Source organism: Rhinopithecus bieti, unplaced genomic scaffold (genome assembly GCF_001698545.2).
Source record: "Rhinopithecus bieti isolate Rb0 unplaced genomic scaffold, ASM169854v2 scaffold_18282, whole genome shotgun sequence".
NCBI lineage: Eukaryota > Metazoa > Chordata > Mammalia > Primates > Cercopithecidae > Rhinopithecus > Rhinopithecus bieti.
The window spans coordinates 474773-490454 of record NW_016809121.1 but is presented as its reverse complement, the minus strand read 5'-3'; the positions used below and the strand labels follow the sequence as shown (position 1 = coordinate 490454).

The following is a 15682-nucleotide window of genomic DNA, read 5'->3' as shown; positions in this document are numbered from 1 at the left end:
GATTCCATCAAGCTACCAATGATTTTCTTCACAGAATTGGAAAAAACTGCTTTAAAGTTCATATGGAACCAAAAAAGAGCCCGCATTGCCAAGACAATCCTAAGCCAAAAGAACAAAGTTGGAGGTATCACACTACCTGACTTCAAACACTACTACAAGGCTACAGTAACCAAAACAGCATGGTACTGGTACCAAAACAGATATAGGCCAATGAAATAGAACAGAGGCCTCAGAAATAATACCACATATCTACAACCATCTGATCTTTGACAAACCTGAGAAAAACAAGAAATGGGGAAAGGATTCCTTATTAATAAATGGTGCTGGGAAAACTGGCTAGCCATATGTAGAAAGCTGAAACTGGATACCTTCCTTACACCTTATACTAAAATTAATTCAAGATGGATTAAAGACTTAAATATTAGACCCAAAACCATAAAAACCCTAGAAGAAAACCTAGGTAATACCATTCAGAACATAGGCACGGGCAAAGACTTCATGTCTGAAACACCAAAAGCAATGGCAACAAAAGCCAAAATTGACAAATGGGATCTAATTAAACTAAAGAGCTTCTGCACAACAACAACAACAACAACAACAACAACAAAACTACCATCAGAGTGAACAGGCAACCTACAGGATGGGAGAAAATTTTTCCAATCTACTCATCTGACAAAGTGCTAATATCCAGAATCTACAAAGAACTCAAATAAATTTACAAGAAAAAAACAACCCCATCAAAAAGTGGGTGAAGGATTGAACAGACACTTCTCAAAAGATGACATTTGTGCAGCCAACAGACACATGAAAAAATGCTCATCATCACTGGCCATCCGAGAAATGCAAATCAAAACCACAATGAGATACCATCTCACACCAGTTAGAATGGCGATCATTAAAAGTCAGGAAACAACAGGTGCTGGAGAGGATGTGGAGAAATAGGAACGCTTTTATACTGTTGGTGGGACTGTAAACTAGTACAACCATTGTGGAAGACAGTGTGGTGATTCCTCAAGGATCTAGAACTAGAAATACCATTGGACCCAGCCATCCCATTACTGGGTATATACCCAAAGGATTATAAATCACGCTGCTATAAAGACACATGCACACGTATGTTTATTGCAGCACTATTCACAATAGCAAGACTTGGAGCCAACCTAAATGTCCATCAATGATAGACTGGATTAAGAAAATGTGGCACATATATACACCATGGAATACTATGCAGCCATAAAAAACGATGAGTTAATGTCCTTTGTAGGGCTGGAAACCATTCTGAGCAAACTGTCTTAAGGACAGAAAACCAAACACTGCATGTGCTCACTCATAGGTGGGAACTGAACAATGAGAACACTTGGACACAGGAAGGGGAACATCACACACTGGGGCCTGTTGTGGGGTAGGGGGAAGGATAGCATTAGGAGACATACCTAATGTAAATGACGAGTTAATGGGTGCAGCACACCAACATGGCACATGTATACCTATGTAACAAACCTGCACATTGTGCACATGTACCCTAGAACTTAAAAGTATATATATATAAAAAAAGAACAATAAAAAGACTATGGAAGTCAGTAAGCCAATAATAAATAAACTTATCAGTAAAATAAAAGATGTGCTGTGGTGCCTATTTTCCAAAGGAACGCAGATCACAATTTGGAACCAATATATCTTACTCACTGTTGTAATGAACAGCCACCATCAATTCAGCTCAGCTGGATGCTCTAAGTGAATACCAAGTGGAGTTTAGTGTATAATGTTTTAATTTCATATAGGATTGTATGAGTTAATAAATCATTTACTCATTGATTTGAGACTTGCATCCATCTATTTCAAGCTAAAGGAATATAAATTTTTGTTAAGGCTAGGTCTTATTCTATCCATATGTTTTAAAGGGATTGCTAGACTTTATGGTGGCTAAAATTCAGTTTAAAACTTTGAAGCTCTGCTGCCAAATATATTAATTGATGTGTCCAATCACTGAAACTTTCATTTATGTGTTCTCAGTCCATCTATCTGTTTGTCTTCTTTTAAATCTAATTATCACATAGTGATAGATGTAATGAGGTCTTAGGCCTGCAGCTAGCCATTATAACATTTTGTGTTTTCCACCATCACTTTTACTTCCTGATTCTCTGAAAGAGCCTCAGCACTGAGGCAAACCTTTTCTTCTGTTTAAATGAATAAGAGGATATCCATGCAAATCAGTACAAATTGTCAGAATATTCAGAGGGCATGTGCATCTTGTAAAAGTTTAATTACTGATTAAAGTTATTTATTTTGCTTGCAATATAGAGGTCACTGAATAGTATATGATCTAAAATAGCTTTTCTGTATTCCTGCTTAGATTCAGTATCAATCCCTAATTTTAATTTCCATAGAAACATCACCAAGATTGTGTCTAATAACTCACTGTTTCCTTAAATCCTTACACTCACACATCTGCACAAGCTGTTCCTCTTCCTGGGGGCCCCTCTCTACCACCTTTCGCATTTTCTTCCCTTCTTACATAAGCCTGGATGCCTAACAAGCTCCTACTCATCTCTACAACTTTAAAAAAGTTAAAAGCAAGCAAAAAAGTTACCCGAGTCATGTAAGAGAAGAAGAACATAATGAAATCTCACCTGTAGCTTGTGCAAGTGGCATTCTGACCTGACGGAGTTATCGGCTGAAAAGTGATGCGTGGGGAAACTTGGGCTGATAGCACAAATCCCAAGGCAAGAATAATGAGTGCTACGGTGGTACCTTAAAAAAAAAAAAACAAAATTATATTAGAGAAGAGTTGACAATATTATTTTAAAGCAGACTGGGTTTGGTAAAAACAAAACCAAAAAACAAAGAAACAAACAAAATCCTCTGAAAAAAAGTACCGTGCTCTGTCTTCAATGGATTTAAAAAAACAATGCTCCCAATGTATAAACAAATTATCAGAACTATTCACTAGCACATTCATGGTGAGACATGATGAGAGTGAAATTCAAAGCAAATACATTTGCTAGCTAAAGAGTAAATTGGTAATGATTTCTTAAAAGGAACCACACACACCTAGGATTCCTGAAAATCTCAAAATCAATTAATGTGACAACATTATTGAGTGCCTAACATATTAGGAAGTATGAAAGACAACAGATTTCCATCAAGTGTCCCTTTTGGTGCCAAGAAAATTCTTCTAATGACATTCAATCACGTAAGACTTACATTGGTAAACCTTTTTAGTTTAACAAATGAGTTATTTCTAAAGCAGTTGAAAGAGCATGTTTTATTAAAATTGAGTAGCATTTTTTGAAGATTTTAAGGTACCAGAAATAATATATCACATGTATTATTTTTTCTTTCTTGTTGGTATTTGAAAGTGAAATATTTGTTTTGATGCTAACATATAGGAATGGTGATTAAGCATATTACTTAAAAGAATAATTTTTGTGTCCCTGATAGATATCCTAATTGTAAATAAGACATTTTTCAAGTTTCTGACTATTGTTTGAGCCACAGACATTGTGAGGATGAACAAAAAGGGTCATGGGAAGAATGGAGAAAGAAAATATGATGGAATACCATGCAGCTGTAAAAAAGAATGAGATCATGTCCTCTGCAGCAACATGGATGGAGCTGGAGGCCATGATCCTTGGCAAACTAACACAGAAATAGAAAACCTAATACTGCATGTTCTTATTTAAAAGTGGGAGCTGCATGATAAAAACACATGGATACAATGAAGGGAACAACAGACACCAGGGGATTACTTGAGGGTAGAGGGTGGGAGAAAGGAGAAGATCAAAAAACAACTTATTAGGTATTGTGCTTATTTTCTGGGTGACAAAATAATCTGTACACCAGACCTCTGAGATATGTGTTCACTTATATAATGAGCCTGCACATGTACCCCTGAAATTAAAATTAAAGTTAAAAAAGAGAATATGGCTGTATTAGTTTGTATACTTTATTTGAATGAGAGAAAATAAGTTTAAAACATGGAATTTAGGAGGGCAGGTTAGTCATAGTTAAGGTTTCATTAGTTAAGCTTGGAGGGAATTTAAATTACGAACAAAATATTATTCAAAATAGATTTTAAAAAGAACATTGAGAAGCACTGTGGAAGTACAACAGGGTACTATACAATAGTTGAGGTGTTTTTGTTTAAGACATAGTAGGTGTGTGAAGCCAGGCATTATGAGTGCAGAGGTGACCTTGGGATCAGATGGCTGTAGTTTTTAGCTAGCTTTGCTGTTTACTGACTCTGTGATCTTGGATAAGGGACACAACCTTTCCACAATTCAATGTTGTCTTTTGTAAAATAGGGCTTAGTGAAAATACTCACCTTACGAACTTACAGTGAATTTTAAATGTTATAATGTATTTGAAAGATGTTTTAATGCTATGACATGTTAGCTATTATGCTATGATTATTATTACAAGCAGCAGCAGCAGCCACAGCAAACCTTCAAAATAACAGAACGAAGTTGAAGAATGGGGAGTATTAAAGAAAGGTCAGAAGTCTATTTCACAAAACCAGGCCAATAATGCAATAAAACTAAAATTACAGTTTATTTAACTACTGTTGGCTTAAAATTCAAACCAGAACTAGGAACAGTTTGAGCCATTCCTTTTCTCAAAAGAATATCAAGCCCCAAATTGAAAAACAGAAAAGAGATGTAATAGGTCTGTTATGAAGATCATACCTCTCTCCTCAAACAAAACAACCCAACCATGAGATTTACTGTTAGTCTGTCCATCAAAAATTCTGAGTCCCTATTTGCCCAAATTACATCCATATCTTATTGCCATGTAACAGGTAAGATTTTTTTTTTTAAATCAGGAAACTTTGATATATTAAGATGTGAAGGAAAGATGAGTCTCTTCTTTCATAACACTCATTAAATAACCTATCTCCATGAAAATGATAAACTCTAAGATGATATGCCTAGCACATACCCAGTAAAGTTCAATTCTGGTGCCTGGCATATAAAGATTGAAATAAATATTGGTTGAATGGATGGACCACAATACTATACATTTTTGCAATGTTGGCTATTTTGAAAAAAAAAAAAAAAAAAAAAAAAAAAACTGTTAAGACAATCCAATTAAAGTCATGAGGTTAGTATGGTATAACTATCCTAAATCAGAGTTCTGCAATATGGATAATATGACTCTACATCTATCTCTTAACAAGTCCAACCAACCTAAAAATTATGAGAAATAAACTATTGAAATAAACAATTCTGGATATACAAAATTCCTAAATAGGCAAAAGTTAACTCTTCTTATGCCAAATTTATTTTTATTTTGGCCCATTTTGGAGGAAAATATTTTAAAAGCCAGCATTACACTCTTACTTTTGTTATCACAGATAGTGATGGTTCTGAATCCTGGCTTCCTGTTGGAAGCAAATGCCTGGATGTACCCCAACCTCTGAATCAGTCTCCAGAATATCAGTACAAAATATCTGAGTTTTAAAGAGCTCCACAAGTGGTTATGATGCCAAGACAGGGCTAAAACCCCTATGACATGATAAGCTCCTTACAAGAAGGAAATGGTATCTTAAATGACTTTATTTATAAAATAAATTTTTAAGTAATCACTTAGTCCTATCATCTACTCATATACACTATTAAAGCATAAAATGATTTGAATTACCTTTTTCCTTATATTTAGTAAGTTACAGATGTTTTATCAATCATTTGTTAGTATTTAAAATCAATCTGGTTATCGTCAAGTTATTCATTATTACAACCTGGATTTGAGTCTAATACAAGAAGGCTTTGGATGAAAGAATTTTATCCGGTGTACCGTGTAGTTTTGGCATGTTCTTTATGTTTCAAGAGAAGAGTCTCTCTTAACCAAATACAGTGTGAGATTTTGAAATTTTGATATAATTTTGAAAATAAAAATATTCTCCACAGGAAGTGAAGAGTGCTGAATAAATAGCATTATTAAAAATATCTGATGTAATAATCAGTACCAGGTACAGTGTTTTGCTTATTAGTAAATACTGAGAGAAACGAAATAATTTCCCTTCCCATGACTCTACTAGAGCAGTAGTTCTCACACTTTGTGTGCATAAGTATCACCTAGGGAACCTGTCTAAAGTGCACATATTTCAAGCCTTATTTTCAGAAATTCTAATTTAGTAGATCTGGGTTAAGGCCCAATAATCCATGTTTTAAAATAAGTGCCCTTGGCAATTGTGATGAAGACAGTCTGTGAGTGAAGTTTTCAGAAATATACACTACCAAAACATGAGGGGGAAAAACAGAACCTTTCTGGCTTTCTGATTCATTACCAATAAAGCTACATAAATATAAATATTCCAATATTAAAAGAATCAAGAAGTTGTCACTAAATTTGTAATATTTACCAGAAAAGTCCCGTTCTCTGAACAAACTTTGAAATTACAAAAAGATGGCTGGGTGCGGTGGCTCACGCCTGTAATCCCAACACTTTAGGAGGCAGAGGCGGGTGGATCACGAGGTCAGGAGATCGAGACCATCCTGGCTAACACGGTGAAACCCTGTCTCTACTAAAAATACAAAAAATTAGCCGGGTGTGGTGGCGGGTGCCTGTAGTCCCATCTACCGGAAGGATGAGGCAGGAGAATGGTGTGAACCCAGAAGGCGGAGCTTGCCGTGAGCCGAGATCACGCCACTTCACTCCAGTCTGGGCAACAGAGGGAGACTCAGTCCCCCCCCCCAAAAAAAAAAAAAAAAAAAAAATACAAAAGTCAGACCACCAAAAATGTCCTACATTTAAAATTACTCATGGACTACATATTTTGTATTTCTTTGTATAAAGAGTTCCTTTGCCCAGGCTTACATAGTTTTTATTTGTAGTCATCTTAAAAGAATGAATATCTAACAAAAAACCATCTTGATATAACATTTTTCACTATTCTTAGTCCAATATAATAAAATAAATGATAATAAAAACACAAAATAGGGAACAATATTGAATCAAAGGTTAAACATTCTAGGCTATAGTCAATTTAAGAAATTTAACATAGAACGGTATGTTAATACTTAGTACCATTAAAATATCAAGTATATACCTACATATAAATGAATAAAACAAAACATACAGAAATAAAATACAACTAACATAGAATCAATCAGTATAGGAATGTGAAAGAAAAATCTATTGTGAGTGAGGGTCACAATGGAGTAATAGTAATATGTTACAAGGTTGTTAAGTGGTACATCTTGTTCTGAAGGTGTAAAGGTCCATTGGTCATTATCTTATAGTAGGATCTATCTAATCACTGAAACTCAAGAACCACATGAATGGCACCAATTACTGTGTGTACAGGTAAAAGAGGAGACCGGCGAGGCTTGTGACAAGAAACCAGGACTTCTACCTCTCAAACCATTGTAATATCCACTGTATCACTTTAATTGGCCACATAATAAGGAAATCAAATAGACTGTGTCTCTCAAGCTGGAGAAATCACTGTACAGTGTTTGTAGTGGACAGAACTGAGGCCTTGGTGGGTTTCAGCTGCAAAGAGAACGAGGCAGGAAAGAAAAGTGCCTATAGGTTGCTCATGAGAAGGAGACCCTGAAATCCCTTGGTGCTTCCCAAGGAATTGTCTTAATACTTCTTCTTAACAGTAAGGGATGGGCTCTGGGAATCCTTGGGCAGAAGACTTACACTGAGAGGGGAACACGACACAGGCCAGAAGAGTTCAGGAAGGTTCCTAGACTATGATGATGGAGGCTGCTTTTGCAGTAAGGTTTGAACAACAAAGGCTCACTCTTTGGTAACAATAATGCTGTGACAGCTAAAATGCTCTGAGCCCTTTACTTTCTGTATCAGGTAGTATTTGAAATCCTATACATCTGTAAATGTGTTAAATCCTCATTACATCTCTGTGAAGTAGGGATGATAATTAATCCCCATTCACACATAAGGAAAGAGAACCTTGCCCAAAGTCACACTATTCAAATCCAAACAGTCTGGGGCTCTACATCGATAAGGGCTCAAAAATCCTAGAGAACTAATAAGAAAGTGTTTTATTGGAATACCAAATGAAGGAACACAGGTTGCTAGAAATAATGTTTAGTCAGTTTTCCCCATATCTCAAAGGCCAACTCCCAAATTGAAGCAGCAATTAAGTTCTATTTAAAAAATAGACTTCTTGAGGTAGTAATATACTGGAGTTCTACTTAAAAAGAAGGGTGTCATCCATTAAAAATATTTAAAAGCAGCTATTATCTCTTCTTAGAGTTCATCTCAAAATCAAGGGTCAGCAAATCCAATTTCCAGCCCACTGTGGGAATTTATTTTTAACACTTCACTGCCTGATGGTAATCTATCCTTTTGTTGAGAGTTTACTATCCTAACGAGACACCCCACTTCATTGCTGGATAGCTCTGATTATTGGGAATATTTTTCTTGTATTAAGTAAAAATCTGTGTCCTCATAACATCTACTATCTGCTAAAATAAGATACCTGGTAGGCTTCTGTCTTTAGTATGTTCTCTAGGCTAAATACCTCTGGTTTCTTCAACAGGTTTACAAACATGGTTTTGAAACCCTTACTTGTCCCTCACTTTTATTCATTTACCTACTGTCTTAGTTCAGTATGTATCCTGGCTGTAGGCAATCACCTTTGTCCCTTAATCAGACAATCTCTCACCTTTCCCTCAAGCACTGATACTGCAGTTCAGCACACATTGTTGGATTCAAGGGCTCCCACTGCTTAGGCAAGAAAAGAAGGTGAAAACATTCTACTCTTCCTTCTGGAATGAGGGCCAGGAGAGGGTAAGTATTTCTGATTAACTGAGTTTGGAACTTAGAATGTATTTTCTCATCAAATCTGGGATGAGCGCCTGAAATAGTTCTATTAGATCAATGTTTTAGATATAATTTGATTAAAACAGAATTTAGTTAATACTGCCCTGGAAACTATATTTTAATGGAAAAATATATTCTCACTCCAAATAAACTTATAAAGGAGTTATCAGAGTGCAGCTAATTGTACATAGGAATGTACTTGTATATTTGAAAAAATTAGAAAATTATATCATGCAACCATGTAAAAACAACGTTAAAGATGTGGGTCTCATTCTATCAGTGAAACAGTCCCTGTGTTACAGTGAAATAATAAATAAAATGGGCAGAATTTAAACAGAAAAGTTACTGGAGAATTTAAAAANTCCAAATTTAAAAATATATCATATGTTAAAAAGTGAGTTTCTGAATCCAAAGTTTTAGTTTTTCAAAAAAGTATAGAACAGAAAACAATTTTTTTTTCACTTTTGTACTTTTGAGTGGAACTCAACAGAAAAATGTTACTCTCAGTAGATCAAAATTATTCTTGCAGTTTGTTTCTACTCACATTCTAGTTTCTAGTCACGTAGTGTAAGAGTTGTTAAAAGCTATTGTTTTTTTCTTTTTTGGTCTAGAAGGACTCTAATTATTTTGTTGTTTGGCTGAGAAATCAATATTAGAAGTGGTGTAAGTATTGTATTTTTGAAGGTTAAACGTGAAGTTATTAGGAAATAAAGTTTATAATCGAATTCTTCATCCAGGCACCTACCTGCTAAACTACCAAAGGTAAGCTTTCTGCGGCCCACTTTCTCAACGAGCCAGACTCCCGCAAGTGTGAAAATGAAATTTGTGAAGGCTGTAACTGAAGCCAGCCATATTGCAAGTCTATCATCTTCAACACCAGACATCTGCAGAATGGTTGCACTGTAGTACCTGCAAAGCAATGAATAAAACAATTGCTATTGATACCCAAATAGCAATAAAACAATTGCTATTGATACCCAAAGAAACAGGGTTATTCTGATAGAAAATGATGTATTCAACTTAAAAAAATAATATGGATAGCTACCGTAATAACATCAAATTAACATGGGAATTAATGTAAGCTGTTGAAAAGATCACAATATAAAGACTATGTTCAAATAAATTTATTTTGGAGTTTGGATAATCAAGAAGAGGCACCTGAGCAAGTAGAAAAGGTTGAAGACTTCCAAAGTGATGCACATCCCACAAGTAGGGACAGTGGCAGCTGGTGGTTTCACTAAAACTATCATAAACTCCAAGTCCATGGAATGAATCAGAAGTCATCATACACTGTGAATTAATGTCCTTAAAAGGCTGCCATAAGAGAATGTAATACAATGGTAAAAATCTGGGACAAGTGAAGGAACTCCTCAAAAAAGACACAATGAGTAAGATAGTGTCAGAATGTATTTGGCATTGTGTAAAAAGATGAGAAACTGGCATGAGGTCCATGAGAATCATTTATGTTTCCTGAAAAAGGGTACTCTGGTGAGCTAAAGTCTCTAGTATGATTAGGCTCTGTAGACTCATTTCATGCTAAGTGAACTCACTGGAGACTGGCTTTAAAAAGATAATGCCAGTTTGTTGATGCACAATGGAAGATATGTCTTGCACATTTAAGGATGACAGCTTTCTCACAAGACACTTCTTTTCTGGTGGAAACATTAATAGCTAAACCAGCTGATTACTTTAAAGTTAACCTGAAAACAAAGAAAGCAAAGTACTGCTGGTGAGCCACTGATGAAACGTGATAGAATTCAAACCTTAAAGACACATTCTGAACCATGGCTTTGTCCAGTTTTTCAAGCCATTCTAAAACAAGTTAGCTTTACTCAAATCAGACAGTAGTCATCCAAGCAATATGTTAAATCAGCCTGGATATTTCCCTAGTTAAAAATCTACAGTTTCTGAATATTTATCAAAACCTTTATAATATTTCAAAAATCAAATCTGTTTTTAATATGTTTAAGTCTCATTGATTAATCAATGGCTTCTGTCTACTATTTTTTAAACTAATGATGATGGCTCTTATGCAAAATTTTAATACCAACATGGACTCATTCATCTTGGAAAAAAGTGTTTTCTTTTTTTAAATTAATAAATCAAACCTATAAATTAACTATGCAGCATGAAGGATGTGTTTTACTGATCACACTAAAAAGCATGCCAACCATTTTAAGACTGAATTCTGACAGCTGTTGCAAAAAGAGAAATTCCCAGTGGAATTATTCCCATCATCATGAAAACTGTGAATGTTTTGCAGTCAGAGTGTAAAGTGATGATAAAAATTATGAAAACAATTCATTCCATTTGTGTAGTGTTTTATAGTTTCCAAGTTCTACCATATACATTTTCATAAAGACCTGTATGGCAATGTCAAACCTTACATGTAATCACTAAGAAACTAACATGAATACCAAATCTAAGAAAGCAGAAAATAGAAACATTGAGAAAAAATTCAAACATTTAAAGCCAAAAGAATTTGACATGTGTCATGCTACTAAGTTTCAGAGTCGTCACAATAATTTAAGAATAAAAACAGTTACATTGTGCAAAATAATTCTTCCAAATAGAGGCAGGGGAAAATTAAAACAGAAGCTATTTTGATGCTTTCATTTTTAATAAAATAAAACAATCAAATCACAAGTGTTAAATGAAGAGATAGAACAGAGAGTGGTATAAAACAGAATAAGTTGTCTAAATTTTATTTAAAATGAAAAATGTTACATAGCTATACAAAGTATTTTCAGTACTTAAGTTAAAGAGTCAGAATGCAACCAAAAACTGACCTGGAATTCAGAAACCTGCATTCTAATAGCACTTCTGTGTCTTCTGGCCAGGTTAGGTAACATAATCACTTGTACACTGAATATTTATTTATTAAGTACCTAGTGTATAAGTTATGTGAATTACTAAGATCCCACAGATATGTTATTGAATCCTGTTGCTGCCCTCAAGAAGCTCATAGTTTAATTTAAAAGAATGAAACGGAAAGACAATATTTTGATATCACAACACGTACAATTAACAGTGAGGCATAAAGAACAGAGCAAACAATTTATTTGCTGTAGAATATTCCTTGATTTTCCAGGGAATTAATGTTTTTTTGTTGTTGTTGTTGTTTTTTTTTTTTTGAGACGAAGTCTCGCTCTGTCGCCCAGGCTGGAGGGCAGTGGCCGGATCTCAGCTCACTGCAAGCTCCGCCTCCCGGGTTTACGCCATTCTCCTGCCTCAGCCTCCCGAGTAGCTGGGACTACAGGCACCCGCCACCTCGCCCAGCTGGTTTTGTATTTTAGTAGAGACGGGGTTTCACCGTGTTAGCCAGGATGGTCTCGATCTCCTGACCTCGTGATCCGCCCATCTCGGCCTCCCAAAGTGCTGGGATTACAGGCTTGAGCCACTGCACCCGGCGATTTAATGTTTGAGTTGTGCCTTGTCATAAAGGTTTGCCAGCAGGTCTGACAATGGTGGAGGGCATTAGAGGTCACTGAAATGACATATCTGAAGGACCAAAGTGCAAAACGGTACGCTGGGTTCACAGACATAAGTACTTCACCTTGGTTGAACATACAATGCATACAAATGAGAGGCTGAGCACAGTGGCTCACACTTGTAATCCCAGCACTTTGGGAGACCAAGGTGGGCAAAGCACCTGAGGTCGGGAGTTCAAAACCAGCCTGGCCAACATGGTGAAACCCCGTCTCTACCAAAAATACAAAAAATTAGCTGGGCATGGTAGCGGGCGCCTATACTCCACAGCCACTCAGGAGCCTGAGGCAGGAGAATTGCTTGAACCTGGGAGGCGGAGGTTGCAGTGAGCCAAGATCGTGCCATTGTATTCCAGCCTGGGCAACAAAAGCAAAACTCCATCTCAAAAAAATTAAAAAATAAAAAAAAAGAACACATACAAATGAGAAGTATGAAGTAAGGCTACAGCAGAAACTTCTGTTATGGAGGGGACTTGAATGTAATGCTATACATTTGGACTTTGTATTGTAGGCAATGGGAAATCACAAAGTGGAGTTTAACGAGAAATAACAGGACTAAATCTGTTCTATGAAGAGATTACTCTGGTGATAGCCAAGTGGGTGAACTGGAGGCCAACTGAACTAAAGGTATATTGTTCTGAAGCCTATTTCAAGTCATTATACTGGCAACAGGTAATTGCAGATTATCTGGATTAATGGAAAACAGTTAAGAGGAGGGGCTGAAATTCACTGACAGCCTTGCATCTCCCTCTCAGCAAGAGCTGCGACTTCAGCCCACACTAAATTTTGTCCTTTACAGACTGCCTTGATTTTCATCTTCCTTTCTCTAAAACACTGGTAAATATATTAGTTTGTGTTGCAGCCATGACAAATTACCACAAGGTTAGTGACTTTAAAACAAAACACATTTATTATCTCACAGCTCTGTAGGTCAGGAATCTGACAAGTGTCTCACTGGGGGTCAAAAATCACAGGTGTCAGCAGAGCTCTGTTCCTTCCTGGAGGCTCCAGGGAAAAATCATGTCCTTGTCTTTTTCAGCTTTTAGAGGTCTCCTAATTCCCTGGCTGGTGCCCCCCTTCCTCAGTCTTCAAAGCCAACAATGATTTGTCAAGTCCCTCTCATGTTACTTCACTATGACCTTTGCTTTGCCTCCCTTTTTTTTTTTTTTTTTTTTTTTTTTGAGACGGAGTCTCGCTCTATCGCCCAGGCTGGAGTGCAGTGGCCGGATCTCAGCTCACTGCAAGCTCAGCCTCCCGGGTTTACGCCATTCTCCTGCCTCAGCCTCCCGAGTAGCTGGGACTACAGGCGCCCGCCACCTCACCCGGCTAGTTTTTTGTATTTTTTTAGTAGAGACGGGGTTTCACGGTGTTAGCCAGGATGGTCTCGATCTCCTGACCTCGTGATCCACCCGTCTCGGCCTCCCAAAGTGCTGGGATTACAGGCTTGAGCCACCGCGCCCGGCCTGCTTTGCCTCCCTTGTGACTAGATTGGCTCCACTCAGAAAATCCAGAATAATCTCTTTAATTAAGGTAAACTGATTAGCACATTTAATTCAGTCTGCACCTTAATTTCCTTTTGCCATGTAATGTAACATATTCACAGGCTCTGGGAACTAGGATGTGTATGTATGTCCTTAGGGGGGCCATTATTCTGGCTATCACGGTAAACGTACTAATAAGCAGTAAAATAAACAAAAGTCAACAGTTATAATGAGAAGAAAGGAATGAAAGACAAGGTCATCTACTTAAAAGGTAATCAGTTCTAGAAAAATCAGGCAATAACTACATTCTCTTTCATAGGGCAGGACATGACATATCTAGGTCAGAGCTATTCACAAACTTAATTTTAAAAGTCAGGTCATGGTCTTATGAAAAGATATATTTAACTTACATTTACAAAGTACATTCCAATGTTTTCATAAATAATGATGTCAGCCAACTATTTAAGTAATGAGCTACCTACCACTGTGTTTACAATCTTCTAAACCTTTATGCAGTAGTTTGCATTTTCAAGGGACTGTATTCATTCAAAAGTTGCACAAAGGCATAAGGGAACCCTCTTATGCATAAAAGAACAATATGAACAACTGAAAAAGGCTTTCTTTCCTTTTTAGACTCAAAGCAGGCATACCCTCTCCTTTCAAAGTCATTTTATAGTATCTATCAGACAAACTATCATCTTCTTCAAAGATTCCCTGGGCAAACTTTGGTCATCTCACACATACCATCTCTTCCCCAGAGTGAAGTTGAAAGGTTTGCAACTCTCTGTAGACATTTAAGGACAGCCAAGGCCGGAACTCTACGTGCATTGGTATCTTAGAGATTATGTGACACTCAGCTTCCAGTCCTGAATTTTAAATCTGACTCACACAAAACAAAACCATATAGGCTTTGGAAATGACAATCTATCCTAATGCTGACTTTTAACTAGCAATAAAAGACTAAACATGAGTACTTCATATGCTTAACAAAATACATCTACTAAGTTCCTATTTGAACAAAGCACTTCCTAGGAATTTCTCAAAAGCTATCTTTTCACTATTACTTGCATTATAGAATTAACAGTAAAATAAGTGTCTGCTGGATTTTTTTATTTTTTATTTTTTTTTGAGACAGAGTCTCGCTGTGTTGCCCAGGCTGGAGTGCAGTGGCGCGATCTCGGCTCACTGCAAGCTCCACCTCCCGGGTTCATGCCATTCTCCCGCCTCAGCCTCTGAGTAGCTGGGACTACAGACGCCCGCCACCACGCCCGGCTAATTTTTTGTATTTTTAGTAGAGACAGGGTTTCACCGTGTTAGCCAGGATGGTCTCGATCTCCTGACCTCGTGATCCGCCCACCTCGGCCTTCCAAAGTGCTGGGATTACAGGCTTGAGCCACCGCGCCCGGCCTGCTGGATTTATTGAATTTATCTACCGCAAACTTTTGAGAAGAAATTAAGAATAATTATCCTAAAAAACACCTGATAGACTTACTAAATTAAAAATTAAAGACAAGAGAGAGGTAGAACATGAAGATAATTATATGAAAACCTTAGCTGTATAAACACTACGAGTTAGCTCTAAAATTCCTGGAAGCCAAGGCAAAATAGTAAACATTTCAGAAAATTTTAACTGTTTGACAAAATAAAATGTATCAGCTCACAATAAAGACAAATTTTTGCTGGCATGGGACTATAAAGACATTAATTTCATAAATAAAAGGGATATGGAACATATTCTTCCTGACAAGAGCCAGTCTAAGTAGGACAAATTAACTGCTGACTTACTCAATACTCTTATAGGCCACATTCATATTGTGATATAGGCCAAGTTACATGAGAAAGTATGTAAAGATTTCCATTATCTAAGTTATGTTCTTTAGCTCTTTCAGTTCCTAGTGTTACTTTTTTTCTTTCTTTCTT

At 36.6% G+C, this 15682-nt stretch overlaps 1 protein-coding gene across 1 annotated transcript in view; it reads right to left on the bottom strand.

The window, feature by feature from the left end:
• SLC2A13 (solute carrier family 2 member 13) overlaps window positions 1-15682 on the bottom strand; it is a 301904-nt gene that overhangs the window by 40830 nt on the left and 245392 nt on the right. Inside the window, exons 5-6 of the mRNA XM_017888588.1 lie at window positions 9539-9702; window positions 2631-2751 (exon numbers count right to left, since the gene is read on the bottom strand). Of these exons, the coding sequence (XP_017744077.1) occupies window positions 2631-2751; window positions 9539-9702 (285 nt within the window). The remainder of the gene's footprint in view (window positions 1-2630; window positions 2752-9538; window positions 9703-15682) is intronic.